At 38.5% G+C, this 16,178-nt stretch overlaps 2 protein-coding genes across 3 annotated transcripts in view; one reads left to right on the plus strand and one right to left on the minus strand.

Moving 5' to 3' along the window:
* Nucleotides 1–4,389, minus strand: LOC148170773 (uncharacterized). Its single transcript, XM_088041739.1, has 6 exons — nt 4,236–4,389; nt 3,632–3,954; nt 3,171–3,587; nt 686–1,197; nt 505–639; nt 1–455 (listed from the first exon to the last, which is right to left on the minus strand). Exons 2-6 carry the CDS (start codon nt 3,948–3,950, stop codon nt 318–320), a joined length of 1,521 nt encoding a protein of 506 aa, XP_087897865.1. The 5' UTR covers nt 3,951–3,954; nt 4,236–4,389; the 3' UTR covers nt 1–317.
* The window catches only part of asun (integrator complex subunit 13 asun), a 15,144-nt gene continuing 700 nt past the window's right edge, over nt 1,735–16,178 (plus strand). Inside the window, exons 1-6 of one of the 2 annotated variants that reach the window (XM_088041738.1) lie at nt 1,735–2,002; nt 9,553–9,779; nt 9,824–9,898; nt 9,947–10,333; nt 14,533–15,273; nt 15,320–15,659. In XM_088041738.1, coding sequence (XP_087897864.1) covers nt 9,684–9,779; nt 9,824–9,898; nt 9,947–10,333; nt 14,533–15,273; nt 15,320–15,659 — 1,639 coding nt within the window. In that variant the 5' untranslated portion in view covers nt 1,735–2,002; nt 9,553–9,683. Of the gene's footprint in view, nt 2,003–9,455; nt 9,780–9,823; nt 9,899–9,946; nt 10,334–14,532; nt 15,274–15,319; nt 15,660–16,178 lie in introns of those variants that run through there. The other variant, XM_088041737.1, reaches the window with a different exon arrangement.

Below are 16,178 nucleotides of genomic sequence, written 5' to 3' on the forward strand. Positions count from 1 at the left end.
TGCGATATTTTGGATTTAGGATTTAAATTATGATCATTTTAAAAATTTATTAAAAATTTGTTTTTTCTTCGTTATTTAAACAAAATTGCAGTAAGTTTTTTAAGTTTAAGTTTAAGTTTCTTTAAACGGACACTACAGGTATTATTTTATGTAAGTTTGACATCCGTACAATTGTTTTTTCACAGAATACATACATTACAATGGACCAAATAGTTTTGGAAAGTTTTCAAGTCTTGCTGTCAAAAATAAAACATAACCTAAACTACTCAATAAATAAATAAATAAATAAATTACTACGCCCTTCCCCCCAAAACAATCTACGCCGCTGGTGGCGGTTTCAGCATCGATCTAGTCGCCGACGCCAGTTTCTGCGAGACGAGCGACGCAATATGCGGACTCCTCCTCCACATAAACTCCTTCGTTTTTTCGTGGTTGTCAGCACTGTCCACACGAACCTGCGAAAACCTCGTGAAACTAAACCCCCTAAATAACAGTCAAATTTACTTGTTTAGGTTGTAAAACTTTGATTGAATGTAAGGTGGCAGCCCCTCCGTGGACGATCCTCAAGTTAAGCCGCCCATGCATTTGCTGGGTGGTCGCAGTGGCGCTTTTCACCTCCCGCTTGGCTCCTCTTCCCATCTAAAACAATCAGTTGGTAGCACTGCTTGGGATTCCCATCACTCACCTCTCGCTCGACTCTCAGCGTCAGCGGACCGAGGATGAAATTCGTCTTGACTGTCGTGTGATCCGGCATCATGTTAACGCTGACGTCACCATCTCGTTTGATTGAACTCAAACCAAATAAAGTCGCTCTCGCTTTTGCCGACTTGTTCGCTTTCGTTTTGTTGCTCTTCTTCTTGTTATTCGTCGCTCTTTGCGCGTTTTTCGCTTCCGGTCGATGACTGGTTTTCGAGATGAGAATGTAGGAGGGCTCCGAGCTCCGCGCAATGGCGATCTCCGCCATCTTGTTGGTCATGGAGTTGGTTCTGGTCGCGGAGTTGTTGCGTTTTTTGTTGGTTTTTCGCTTCTTCGTCGAGGATTTAGGCTTGGTTTTCTTCGCCTCGTTGGAGAGGAGTTTCACGCGGACGGGATCGTACGACTTCCCGAGGATTCGGTTGATGCGGCCGATGATGTTGTCGACGAATCTGTTGTATTTGGAAATGTATATGGCGGGCATTTTGGGGGTTTGCATGGCACCTGAACGGAAAATTGTTGTAATCGGGAAATTTCAGCGGGGAAATTGCGAACTATCACCACGAACGAGGGGCGACTGTACTCGACGTCACAATTCGAGGTTCTACTGTACGATGCCGTACTCTCCCACCACTTTACAACCGGCAACGTCGCCGATGGTGACTTTTTGGTGATAAAATCAAATAGGTTAGCTGCCTAATTAACAATTTGATTACACAAAACGGCCTTTCAGGCTGTGCCGAGTCTTTTCACTATTAAATCGTTTGATTTGCAGTCCAACAGGCTGTAAAAGGAACGTTTTTAACGGAAACACTGCCTAATTTTCAGAAATGTCAAAACTTTTTTCTCACCAAAAATCTCCCTAGGCAACGTTGCCGGTTGTAAGGTTGCAGGGGAAGATTGCGGTGTTGCTGATTTAAAAAAAAAAACGGACTTTAGAAGCTAATCGTCTTGCACAACATTGCCAAATCTCTATTAAAAACTTCCTGTTGCAACAAATGTTTAATTATAGTCGGAATTTTGTAACTTTGGTTTAACTCCGCCCACATGAACAAATGACGATTTAAATTTGACGAATCAAGGAATAGCTAGCCACATAATAAAAATTTGACAACTCTAGTGTCATACTTGTCAAGAAGATTCGCAGTTTTGCAGGAATGCAATTAATCGTGAACTTTCGTCGATTTTGATTGTGTTTGGTCTTCTAATGTGTGGACATTTCTATCCCGGCTTCTGGCAAATATCAACGGACTATCAAAATGTTGCAGCGTAAATCAGACTTCCACCTAGAATTCAATTTGCCCAAAAGGTAAGCGGAGTTATAAAATTTTGACCATTAGTTATTTATTAATACACTCAACTTTGACGTGTTAACCTCAAAAATCGCTACATTCATTTTCTCCCTAAAAATTTGAAAGCCTGATTTACACCCAAAAAGTTCCGAAAATTTGTTTGCAAGGAGGCTCTGAATTTTGACGTACTGAAAAGTTGAATCATGGCCCACTTTAACTTTCTCAGAAACAAAAGAAAGTTGGCCCCGCCCTCCCGCGCTTAAATTTCCAGTTCCGGTAAAAAGAAATCCAACGAGATCGTTTATTTATAACGGAACCATCGACGTCTGGTGAGGTCAGTGGCCATCAGGTCAGGGCCGGACTTTCTACCCAAGGATGCGTCCAATTATGGACCACCGAAAGAAACAATTGCAACCGAGTTATTCCACGCTCAATTAAAACAAGAACCGTGTGCTTGACCTCGGAAGGATGCGTCGAACAAGGTCACTAGGTGACCTACATCCTCATCCACGGCCTACTAAGGTTTCACGGACATTCTTGGTGGTGGTAGTTCGCTCGCGAAAACACATAGAACATGGGTGGCTGTGTTATTTTGTAACTACGTCTACTTTGATGGTTGAGCTACTCTGTTCTACCATGCTTTCATGAATTTCTAATCTAATTGGTTCTACCCCACTACTTGAGTTAAGTCATGTCAAGAAGTCATGTCATTGGTCAACGATGCAGTCATGCTGCTACTTACCCAGTTTACTAGATCATTCTTTCTACGATTAGACAGACAATCAGGATGAGTGAAAGAGCATGCGGTTAGCAAAGAAATGCATTAGCTAGATAAATGTCACCGAATTGGAAGTGTTAAAAACGAAAATAAAACACAACTTTTTTTTATAGTATTGTTTTAATGGTTTTGTACAAATACAGATTTAGGTCACGTGACTGTGACATATACCTAGTATAATGCAAAAGCATTCAATAAATAAAAAATAAATAAGTAATAATAAATTAGAGGATACAACTGGCACGTAACTAATTCAAAAGAAAGAGAATTGACTACGACTACAGTGCGATTTGTACAAATGGACGATACAAGTCTTTGAGCACTACTCTATCTCACTTTGTTAGAAATTTTGTGTTGTTTTCTGGATTTTTTTGTTTTCTTATTGTGTTTACGAGATTTTGACTCACGTGATCGTTTGGCTTCGATGACATCATCGAGAGTAGTCTCGTCATCGTCATCGTCGTCGTCACTGTCATCGTCATCGTCGTCGTCATCGTCATCGTCATCATCCACACTCAGGTCTCCGAGACCGTCGTCGTCGTCGTCATCGTCATCATCGTCATCGTCATCGTCATCTTCAGCGGGCACCTCTTCGACAACCACGGGTGCGTTCTCAGTTGGGTTCTTGTCAACGTCACTTTCAGTGTCAACAGCCGTACCGGTCTCAGTCTCCGATTCACCAGCTGAATGTTCCTGAAGAGGCTCCTCAGGCACCTCTTCCACGATGGACTCGCTGGGGGCTTCGACGGCTTGCGGCGGGGATGGAGCGGGGACATCGGCGACAGTATCGTCGTCATCATCATCGTCGTCGTCATCGTCATCACCTAACAAGAGATTAAACTGGGGGTTTATTAACTGGTAAACTCACCTCCGAGGATGTCGTCGAAGAGACTGTCAAAATCGTAGTCACCATCATCATCGTCATCGTCACTATCTTCGTCGTCGTCATCATCATCGTCATCACCTAGATCCAACCCCAAGTCGTCATCGTCGTCATCATCGTCGTCGTCATCTTCAGATTGACGACCCTTTTCTTTCGCTTTTTCTGTTGTTGGGGTGACACCTGTTGTTTCCTCGGCTTTGATACCTTCATGTTCGATCTGCTCGACGTTTTTAGGGGTTATGGGGGTGCTATGGCAGTGGAGAAGAGCCAAGAGAAGAACGGTTCCGAAGAGGTATATCCGCATCGTGCTGAAATTGGTCGTACCAACTTAATTAAATGCAAGTGTGCCAACCCGCGCTAGATAAACTTCCTAGGTTGCGGAAATAACGGAAACGAACAAGGCTACCAACCGAAAATTAGGTCACTTAGTGGATAAAACACTATTTTTAGAAAGACTAAGAAAATCAAAGAGTGCCACATTCAACCAATCAGAATCACCGTTTTTAAAACAAAACCGCAGTCACCACTAGATTAGGTTATTTTTTACAAAAATCAAGTCACTCTTTGTCACTACACCGAGGTAACTTACCCCAATTGTAGGTCACACTGAGCACACTGACTAATCACACCGTAAAACACTGTTATATGAAGAGCTATGACCTGTGCTGACCGTGAGGCGGATGACAGACTAACAACTTGACTTCTTCGTCGGTTTACTTCTTATACCCAACGTGACGTCACTTCAGACACCGTGGATGGCACTTGTTTACCACACGTACGTTTTTTTCACAAACTGCGCCTTTATGGTACTAAACAAGCATCACTTTAGAGAGCCACCCATGGGTGCAATGGGGTTTTTACCGAAATTATCACTTTTTGAGGGTTTTTTTTATGGGACGCGATGGTATGTGTGCTACCGTTATTTTATGACCAAAAACTTTCTCTGGAATGGTTGTGGGTTGAACAATTAATCCTTTTCGGATTTTGCATATTAGTTTATGAGAATCAGATCGCGATGGAAATGAAGGTCGGTTTTTGACCTCGTAGGACAGGTGGCTCACAAAGGAAGCGAAGAAGATGAAAAAATGCGATTTTTGACGGTCGCCTACCAGCTGCTACAACTCTTAATCAAATTATAAAATCTATTAACCCAATAAATGCCGAAACTTCCCGGGTCCTGGACAGGAATTCGGGTAATCAATTAGTCGATGGGCGCTGCAGGCTTAAATATTCCAAGTGTCGTTGGTTCTACTAACCTTAAAAAAAACGCGACCAAAATTCTTACGGAAATTTTACGTAATATCACAAAAAAGGGATCTGATGACGTCATGGCGTTACCATAGCGACCAAGAGAGTCTCATAACACCACCTTCGTAGAAGTCTGATTGTTTTGTTCAGTTTAAATTAAAAATACTTTGCGAAATCATCAATGAGTTTTAACTTTCCTATTCAGACCTTCTGAATGAGTGTGTTGAAATCTGTGTGGTTCCTGAGAATTTTTTGTAATTACCAAACGCGTTTTTAGTTCCTAATTCTATTAATGAATAATTGATGTAGGTTTATATAGTCGGGTTTAGAAAAGCTTTCGAAAGAATTTGGCCTTGCTACCACTTCTTTTCCGTTTCTGGGTCATATGCACATCAGTGGGTCACACACTTTTCCATTTCTAAAACTAGTTTTAATTTCATTTATTTTGATGCAATCAGTCTGATTATTATAAAATACAATAAACATTGTGGATAGGGCAAAAAGGTGAAGAATGCAACGATGTACACCAAAAATTGAAAGTTTAAATTTCGCGGGTTTTTGGAAACGGGACTTTTTAAGGAAGTCCCTGAAAACTAGTTCTTAAATTAACAGAAGTACCGTAAATTTTGTAGTATTAAAAACATGGTTTAAACAAGCTCAAATGTGTTGCGACCTGTTTTACCGGCTCAACTTCTACTAGACATTGTAAATAACGTGAAAACTAAAATTACATAAATCATGTTTTTAGCCACAAACAAGCTCTTCGCATTGAATCACAGAAGTACAAAAAATAAAATATTAAACAAATTTGAATTTTATATCCTTTTTACATACTTTCTGGGGTTAATATCCATTCGCAAAACATAAAAGTTACTAATACAAACTAAGGTCACTAAAGTGCAGCTCATTGCTATCCACTCTCCCGTGTTAATTTTCGAATTTTTTGAGTGTAAATCAGGCTGTTAATTCTTTAGGAAGAAAATTAAGGGATTGTAGCAATTTTTGAGGTTAACACGTTGTCAAAGTTGAGTGTATTAATCAATAACTAAATTAAAAATTTGTGGCAAAAGAAAGATTTTAATAGAGATTTAACAAGTTTTGGTAATGTTGTGCAAGACGATTAACTTCTACGCATGCCATAGTTGCGTCAAGGTTAAACACTTTTGCTGCCAACTGTTACCAATAAAAATTGGTAGCCACTGGTGCCAACTTTACTTTTTAATGAGTGGACCGATAGTGATGAGCTCTGGTTTTGATGAAAATTTGCCTTTTGTATGTATAGAAAAATATTCATCTTGTAACCTTAAAACAAACACACTAAACGCGACAGTTGGCAAAAGTGGTAACTAAATTGTCAGTTGACATTTCTAATGTAAAAAATTCAATTTCAAAGTTACAAATTCTACTTGAATTTTACTTTGTGCTAGAAACACTTTAAAATTTGTACTGTTGGCGACACCGAAATCTGAACGACTTTTTCGTTTCTCTGAATTTCCATAATGTAAATCAGACTTTGACCAGTGGCGTTCTTTTTGAGTTTCCCCTAAACATTTTATTTTACCTATACAACTCTTACTAATCAGCAGCCACTGCTTCTAGCAACCGATTTTCATCAAATTTTGCAAAAGCTCTTGGTTTTTCGACTACAGTCTAATGTTTAGCCGATTTTAACCTAACTACTATCATCAATTGTCATAAATGACAAATAGAAGTACGCCTATGATTTAAAATAAAAATTACGCTAAAGTCCGTTTTTAAAAAAAAAACATCAACACCGCACTCTCCCACCACTTTACAACCGGCAACGTCGTCGATGGTGACTTTTTGGTGATAAAATCAAATAGGTTAGTTGCCTAATTAACAATTTGATTACACAAGACGGCCTTTCGGGCTGTGCCGAGTCTTTTCACTATTAAATCCTTTGATTTGCAATCCAACAGGCTGTAAAAGAAACGTTTTTAACGGAAACACTGCCTAATTTTCAGAAATGTCAAAAATTTGACAATTATTTTCTCACCAAAAATCTCCCTAGGCAACATTGCCGGTTGTAATGCAGGGGAAGATTGCGGTGTTGGTGTTTTTTTTTTTTAAAAAAACAAACTTTACAAATTTCGTTGTCGTCAATAATAGTATTATTAAAAACTTTATTTTTAATCAAGTCCAAAAGTGCTGCGACCTGTTTTACCGGCTCAACTTTTACAGTCGCAGTCAAATTTTTTTGGACATCAAAGTCATTTGATAGTCATTAAGTGTAAAGCATCCTTTACGTATTTCATTAATACTTTTGACTACACTTTTGACAAAATTTGCACGTCAAATTGACAGTAAGGTTAAGATTACACCCAAATTTTCGAAATGTCAATAAAATGATGTCTAAAAAGATTTGGCCGCGACTGTACTAAACATTATAAATGACGTGGAAACCCAAGGTTACTAAAATTAACAGGTTTGCTACAAAGTTTTCAGCCAATAGAAGCAGGCCTCTTGAACTGGCGCGAATACGTCATCGGAAAGTTCTTTTAAATTCCGATTAAATTTTTTCATAGCTATTATTATTTAAAACAGCAATATTTAACACTCTGATGTTTCTACAAGAACTTTGTTTAACAGCAATGGCGATCAACAATGTTTTTACACTGTATAGTTTGTACGGTGAGAGATTGAATGACAGAAAAGTCACTAAATCTACGCGATAAAAAGTGTACCAAACGCGCGAAATTTAAAATAACAAAATAACCCCAGTTACTGACAACCCTGTCAACCCATTTCGCGTAGGAATTTAGTGTTTTTAGTGTATTTTGTAGCATAATTTGTTACCAACCTATATGTCAACTGTCATTTCACCGGATAAACTATAAAACAATTGACAGAACTTTCTTGTGACGTCATTCATGGTCGCACGTCCCTAGCAACCAAAAGGGGGTGGAGGTTCAGCCTTAGTAACGAACAAACCTGCTTAATTTAGGAACCTTGGTGGAAACCGAAATTACTTCCAGTAAGAAACAAGCTCCTCCCATCCAATCACAGAGGTGCAAAAACAAAAACAAGATTTAAAAGTTTATATTTCGCGGCTTTTTGAAACTCTCTGAAACTCTTTGTTTATTAGCTCTCAAATTAACAGGAAATATCGTAAATTCTGTATTATTAGAAACATTTCTACGTGCCGCGACCTGTTTTACCGGCTTCTATAGTCGGAATTTTGTAACTTTGGTTTAGCCCCGCCCACATGAACAAATGACGATTTGAATTTGTCGAATCAAGGAATGGCTAGCCTCCTTTACCCCCCCATAATAAAAAATCTGACAACTAAAGTGTCACACGTGTCAAGAAGATTTGCAGTTTTGTGGGAATTCAATTAATCGTGAAACCTTCGTCGATTTTGATGGTGTTTCGTCTTCTAATGTTTGGATATTTCTACCCCAGCTTCTCGCAAATATCAACGAACTATCAAAATGTTGCAGAGTAAATCAGACTTTTAGCTAAAATTCAATTGGCCCAAAAGGTAGGCGGAGTTAAACCACAGTTATAAAATTCTGACTATAGAAAACATTGTAAATGACGTGGAAACTGAAACAACAAAAACAATGTGTTCTGTAACAAACAAGAATTTTCCATCGTACCATAAAGGTACAAAAAAAACAAAATTTAAAAGGTAAAATTTAGTGCCTTTTTACAGAAACTCTGTAATATCCATTCGCAAAACATAAAAGTTACTAAGGTTAACGAAAACAAACACCCTAAACGTAACAGTTGACAAAAATGGTAAGTAAATGGACGTGGTCGTTTCCAATGTCAATTTCAAAGTTTCACACTTGACTAGAATTTAACTTTGTGCGAGAAAAACCGTAAATTTCGTATTACTGAAACATTTTTTGAACAAATTCAAAAGTGCCGCGACCTGTTTTACCGACTCAACTTTTACATAAACATTGTAAATCATATGGGAACTGAAATAACATAAACAATTTTCCTATCAAACCATAGGCGCACAAAAAATTAAAGAAAAAAAAACAAAATTTAAATTTTGCGGCTTTTATAGTTTATCCGGTGAGAGATTGGGATATTTCGACAGTTGACATATAGGTTGGTAGCAAATTATGCTACAAAATACACTAAAAATACTAAATTCCTACGCGAAATGGGTTGACAGGGTTGACAGTAACTGGGGTTATTTTGTTATTTTAAATTTCGCGCGTTTGGTACACTTTTTATCGCGTAGTTTTAGTGACTTTTCTGTCATTCAATCTCTCACCGTACAAACACCGGATTTTTTTCAGAAACTCGCAACATTAGCAGCTCTCAAAATAACAGGAAGACCTTTTTTCTTCCTTCTTTGTCTATGGAAATACCATAAACTTTGAATTAGGTTTTAAAACATTTTTTAAACATTTTTTAAACATTTTTTAAGTACCGCGACCTGTTTTACCGGCTTAACTTCAATATAAGCAATGTCGTCGGGTGTTTGGCATTAGCCAAGGTCGTGTGTGTTTTAACAAATAAGATCTTCCTTTTGAATACGAAAAATAAAAAAAACAATTCAAAAGTGGCGCGACCTATTTCACTTGCACAATTTCCACTAAACTTGGCGCGGTTCTAACTAGCGTGGAAACTGAAACGTCAAATAATATAACCTCAAACATAAACAATGTCGTTTTCAGTAACAAACAAACTCTTTCCTTCGAACCACAAGACAGTTTTCGTCCTAGACCACACTCCGTACTTTGGAATATCATGCGAAAACCCCATCGAATTAGAATTCCTCAAAGTTCGGACCCCCGGTTTCATTCCCATGACCCCCATTTGCAAGTCTTTATGGACTTCAAGCGTGGAGTCAGCGATCGAATACTGCCGCATCGTCTGGGACCTCTTCCCCCAAGGCAAACTGGTAAGTCTAGCCCCACTGAGACAGTTTTAAACACTTTTTTTTAGGTGAGATTTATCGCGAGTGATACTGTGGCCCACATTCTCAACACATGGAGCCCTTCACAACAAAACCTGAGTCATGTAAGGGCCCCCTTGCTCACAATTGATCACCTGACTGAACTTTTCTAGATAATGAACGCAATGTCGTTGATTGGGGTGCCGCCCCCTCATGCAATCAACCGGAATTTGGAGTACACAGTCTTACACGGACTGCGCGCGGCTATTGAGGCCTTAAGTGACTGCACTGATATCCAAGCGAAAAAAATGAAAAGTCAGGCGTTTGGGGACGTACAGACCAAACTGGTGAATCGATGCAGGGTGATTTGTATAACTTCAGCTAGAGATAATGACAGTATGAAGCGGTTAGAGGAGATTTTCTTGAGCGTCTTGCAGCAGCAGAACAAGGTGGCGACGGGGTCGGATCGGTTGCTGACGATAGATCATTGTCATCTCGTCATTATTAACACATTCCCCGTCAATATCGAGTCACAGGTCAACAATCATCCGCCTAAGAACGTGAGTCGTTTGAATTACGCGCCGTTTTTTAGTTAAATTTCATCTGTAGTTATCCATGGAAAATTAACGTATGTCGGAGCTCAATTTTGATCGTTGTCACGCCCACTCTCAGCGTCTGAACTAAACAACGAGGTACGAAAGTCATGGATAACTAGATGGAAATTTAAATTGACACTAAATTTTTCACTTGTAATGTCCCTAGTGCAGTGATTATTTCGCCCTCGTGTTCCATTCGAGTGGGCTAGTCAGCATGTTTGGTGGAAGTTGAGCCGGTAAAACAGATCGCGGCACTTTTGGAGGGTGGATTTGTTTAATGGTTTTAAAAAGCCGCAAAACTTAAATTTTATATTTTGTTTTTTTTTTCATTTTTTGTGCGCCTATGGTTTGATAGGAAAATTGTTTGTTATTTTAGTTCCCATATGATTTACAATGTTTATGTAAAAGTTGAGTCGGTAAAACAGGTCGCGGCACTTTTGGATTTGTTTAGAAAATGTTTTAGTAATACGAAAATTACGGTTTTTCTCGCACAAAGTTAAATTCTAGTCAAATGTGAAACTTTGAAATTGACATTGGAAACGACCACGTCCATTTACTTACCATTTTTGTCAACTGTTACGTTTAGGGTGTTTGTTTTCGTTAACCTTAGTAACTTTTATGTTTTGCGAATGGATATTACAGAGTTTCTGTAAAAAGGCACTAAATTTTACCTTTTAAATTTTGTTTTTTTTGTACCTTTATGGTACGATGGAAAATTCTTGTTTGTTACAGAAAACATTGTTTTTGTTGTTTCGGTTTCCACGTCATTTACAATGTTTTCTATAGTCAGAATTTTATAACTTTGGTTTAACTCCGCCTACCTTTTGGGCCAATTAAATTTTAGCTAAAAGTCTGATTTAGTCTGCAACATTTTGATAGTTCGTTGATATTTGCGGGAAGCTGGGGTAGAAATATCCAAACATTCGAAGACGAAACACCATCAAAATCGACGAAGGTTTCACGATTAATTGAATTCCCGCAAAACTGCAAATCTTCTTGACACGTGTGACACTTTAGTTGTCAGATTTTTTATTATGTTGGGTAAAGGAGGCTAGCCATTCCTTGATTCGACAAATTCAAATCGTCATTTGTTCATGTGGGCGGGGCTAAACCAAAGTTACAAAATTCCGACTATAGAAGCCGGTAAAACAGGTCGCGGCACGTAGAAATGTTTCTAATAATACAGAATTTACGATATTTCCTGTTAATTTGTGAGCTAATAAACAAAGAGTTTCAGAGAGTTTAAAAAAGCCGCGAAATATAAACTTTTAAATCTTGTTTTTGTTTTTGCACCTCTGTGATTGGATGGGAGGAGCTTGTTTCTTACTGGAAGTAATTTCGGTTTCCACCAAGGTTCCTAAATTAAGCAGGTTTGCTCGTTACTAAGGCTGAACCTCCACCCCCTTTTGGTTGCTAGGGACGTGCGACCATGAATGACGTCACAAGAAAGTTCTGTCAATTGTTTTACAGTGTAAAAACATTGTTGATCGCCATTGTTGTTTAACAAAGTTCTTGTAGAAACATCAGAGTGTTAAATATTGCTGTTTTAAATAATAATAGCTATGAAAAAATTTAATCGGAATTTAAAAGAGCTTTCCGATGACGTATTCGCGCCAGTTCAAGAGGCCTGCTTCTATTGGCTGAAAACTTTGTAGCAAACCTGTTAATTTTAGTAACCTTGGGTTTCCACGTCATTTATAATGTTTAGTACTGTCGCGGTCAAATCTTTTTAGACATCATTTTATTGACATTTCGAAAATTTGGGTGTAATCTTAACCTTACTGTCAATTTGACGTGCAAATTTTGTCAAAAGTGTAGTCAAAAGTAATAATGAAATACGTAAAGGATGCTTTTCACTTAATGACTATGAAATGACTTTGGATTTGATTAAAAATAAAGTTTTTAATAATACTATTATTGGCGACAACGAAATTTGTAAAGTTTGTTTTTTTTTTTTTAAAAACCGGCAACGTTGCTTAGGGAGATTTTTGGTGAGAAAATAATTGTCAAATTTTTGACATTTCTGAAAATTAGGCAGTGTTTCCGTTAAAAACGTTTCTTTTACATCTTGTTGGATTGCAAATCAAAGGATTTAATAGTAAAAAGACTTGGCACAGCCTGAAAGGCCGTTTTGTGTAATCAAATTGTCAATTAGGCAACTAACCTATTTGATTTTATCACCAAAAAGTCACCATCGACGACGTTGCCGGTTGTAAAGTGGTGGGAGAGTGCGGTGTTGATGTTTTTTTAAAAAAAACGGACTTTAGCGTAATTTTTATTTTAAATCATAGGCGTACTTCTATTTGTCATTTATGACAATTGATGACAGTAGTTAGGTTAAAATCGGCTAAACATTAGACTGTAGTCGAAAAACCAAGAGCTTTTGCAAAATTTGATGAAAATCGGTTGCTAGAAGCAGTGGCTGCTGATTAGTAAGAGTTGTATAGGTAAAATAAAATGTTTAGAGGAAAATCAAAAAGAACGCCACTGGTCAAAGTCTGATTTACATTATGGAAATTCAGAGAAACGAAAAAGTCGTTCAGATTTCGGTGTCGCCAACAGTACAAATTTTAAAGTATTTCTAGCACAAAGTAAAATCCAAGTAGAATTTGTAACTTTGAAATTGAACTTTTTACATTAGAAATGTCAACTGACAATTTAGTTACCACTTTTGCCAACTGTCGCGTTTAGTGTGTTTGTTGTAAGGTTACAAGATGAATATTTTTTTATACATACAAAAGGCAAATTTTCATCAAAACCAGAGCTCATTACTATCGGTCCACTTATTAAAAAGTAAAGTTGGCACCAGTGGCTACCAATTTTTATTGGTAACAGTTGGCAGCAAAAGTGTTTAACCTTGACGCAACTATGGCATGCGTAGAAGTTAATCGTCTTGCACAACATTACTAAAACTTGTTAAATCTCTATTGAAATCTTTCTTTTGCCACAAATTTTTAATTTAGTTATTGATTAATACACTCAACTTTGACAACGTGTTAACCTCAAAAATCGCTACAATCCCTTAATTTTCTTCCTAAAGAATTAACAGCCTGATTTACACTCAAAAAATTCGAAAATTAACACGGGAGAGTGGATAGCAATGAGCTGCACTTTAGTGACCTTAGTTTGTATTAGTAACTTTTATGTTTTGCGAATGGATATTAACCCCAGAAAGTATGTAAAAAGGATATAAAATTCAAATTTGTTTAATTTTTTATTTTTTGTACTTCTGTGATTCAATGCGAAGAGCTTGTTTGTGGCTAAAAACATGATTTATGTAATTTTAGTTTTGACGTTATTTACAATGTCTAGTAAAAGTTGAGCCGGTAAAACAGGTCGCAACACATTTGAGCTTGTTTAAACCATGTTTTTAATACTATAAAATTTACGGTATTTCTGTCAATTTAAGAACTAGTTTTCAGGGACTTTCTGTAAATGTCCAGTTTCCAAAAACCCGCGAAATTTAAACTTTTGAATCTTGTTTTTGTTTTTGCACTTCTGTGGTTCGATGGGAGGATCGTGTTTCTTGCTAAAGTCCGTTTTTTCTTTAAAAAACCACCAACACCGCAATTTTCCCCTGCATTACAACCGGCAACGTTGCCTAGGGAGATTTTTGGTGAGAAAATAGTTGTCAAATTTTTGACATTTCTGAAAATTACGCAGTGTTTCCGTTAAAAACGTTTCTTTTACAGCCTGTTGGATTGCAAATCAAATGATTTAATAGTGAAAAGACTCGGCACAGCCTGAAAGGCCGTTTTGTGTAATCTAATTGTCAATTAGGCAGCTAACCTATTTGATTTTATCACCAAAAAGTCACCATCGACGACGTTGCCGGTTGTAAAGTGGTGGGAGAGTGCGGTGTTGGTGGTTTTTTAATAATAAAAACGGACTTTAGAAGTTATTTCAGTTTCCACGTCATTTATAATTTTTAGTTTTCATAAGTAATATAACAAGAGAGCTCGAAATTTTTCCGACAAACGAGTAATTTGTTTCGACGATCAATTGTCCGGAGAAACAAACTACGAGTAGTGGAGAAAAAATTTCCCACAATTTCGAGCTCTCTAGTGAAATTTCCAGAAAAAGTGTTGTGATTGGTTGATTTGAAAAAATGAACGTCTCCTATTGGTCGAATCTCTGAGTTAAATTCTCAAAAAAATTTCTAGTTGTCGTCGATTCTAACAACCGAAGTGCACTCCATCAAAGCCCCCTTGATCTCCAACAAGCTGTCAACTCTAATCCTCGAGCACTACAACCTCGGCAGCACCACAGTCACGGGGATTCCCATGAAAGAAGAACAAAACGCGAGCTCTTCGGCCAACTACGACGTCGAGATTTACCATTCGAGCGACGCCCACACCGGCATCCTCAAAGGCAACGCCCTCGACTCCTCCGCCATACGCACCGTGAAAGACGGGCTCGACTACGAAACCGTGACCTTGAAATGGTGCACCCCCCGGGGTTGCACGGGGTCGGAGCTCCAAAACTGCACCGCCATGCATCGGATAACTCCAGTGGACGTCAACTCGCGTCCCTCCTTGTGCCTCATCAATTTCCTTTTGAACGGGCGGAGCGTCATGTTGGAGATGCCGCGGAAAGCCGGGGGGAAAATCACGAGTCACTTATTAGCGTCTCATGGGGGGGAGATTTTCATACACACGTTGTGCACGGCGAGGTCTGTCTTAGAAGATCCCCCCTCGATCTCGGAGGGGTGTGGGGGGCGCGTGACTGATTACAGAATCACGGATTTTGGGGTGTTGATAAAACAGAACACGTTGGCGCCGATGAAGGTCGCCTACGTGGAGGAGGGCAACCGGCCGGCACAGAAAATGAAGACGCGGTTGAACCGGCACACGAAGTATTGGCCGCTGACGATCAGCTCGACGCTGATTTTCAATCTAAAAGGGGTGAGACTCTGTAAGGGTTGCAAACTCGCTCTGACTGCTTTTTCAGTACATTGACCCTCTGCCTTCCATTATAACGAAGGAGAAAATCACCGACGAAGAAGTCTTTCAGTGTAAACGCATCATCTTCAACCTCATCGCCCTCGAAAACAAAAACGAATCTTTGTACCCTCTGAGTACCGGTCAAAGGGTGAAGGGCCAGAAACGAGAAGACCAATACAAAGCAATGTGGAACGAACTGGAAACGCTCCTAAAGAAAAACCTGCACACGGCTGACCACAGGAACATCTATAATTGCCTTCTGGAGTGTCACAAATTCAATTTCGACGAAGAGAAACTCGCTGACAAAGTCGAGTTGGACGAGGCGCTGCGCGAACTGGACCATATAGGTGGGTATAGTCGACCCAAACATATAGTGCGATTATAGTTTTGACTTTCGAGTTCAATACCTCGTATTTTATACTCGACACAAACATATAGTGCGATTATAGTTTTGACTTTCGAGTTCAATACCCTCGTTTTTTTATACTCGACCCAAACATATACACTACCGCTCAAAAGTATTTGCCCATTTAAAAATATTGATATTTTTTTTGCGATTTCGCGGTTATTTCTGCCGATTCTGTGGTAAGAGATAATCATTGCACGCGTTTCCACACCTAACTTAATTTTCTTCACCATTTCTGTACAAAACTGTCATTAATTTTTTGAGAAAAACTTGGAGAACAATAAATTTCCGCAACCACAAATTAAAGTTTTGTTGTCAAAGACCTTTACGATATTAAAAAAACGGTAGACGTCAATCCAACACTTTAGTTTTTGCGTTTATAGGCTGATGAATTGTGAAAATGTGAGATGATAACTTTTTCAAAATTTCTAAAAGAACATTAAAAAAATAAAAGATTGAT

Source organism: Gnatocerus cornutus, chromosome 7 (assembly GCF_029298725.1).
Source record: "Gnatocerus cornutus isolate USDA-ARS CGAHR chromosome 7, icGnaCorn1.1, whole genome shotgun sequence".
In the NCBI taxonomy this organism is placed as follows: domain Eukaryota; kingdom Metazoa; phylum Arthropoda; class Insecta; order Coleoptera; family Tenebrionidae; genus Gnatocerus; species Gnatocerus cornutus.

Excerpts from the sequence above, each read along its gene's own strand:
- LOC148170773 (XM_088041739.1), bottom strand. The coding sequence starts at position 3,950 with ATGCGGATATACCTCTTCGGAACCGTTCTTCTCTTGGCTCTTCTCCAC. Across the intron at positions 1,198-3,170 it reads CATCGAAGCCAAACGATCAC|GTGCCATGCAAACCCCCAAA; the intron begins GTGAGTCAAAAT and ends TTTTCCGTTCAG. Across the intron at positions 640-685 it reads CGCTGAGAGTCGAGCGAGAG|ATGGGAAGAGGAGCCAAGCG; the intron begins GTGAGTGATGGG and ends TGATTGTTTTAG.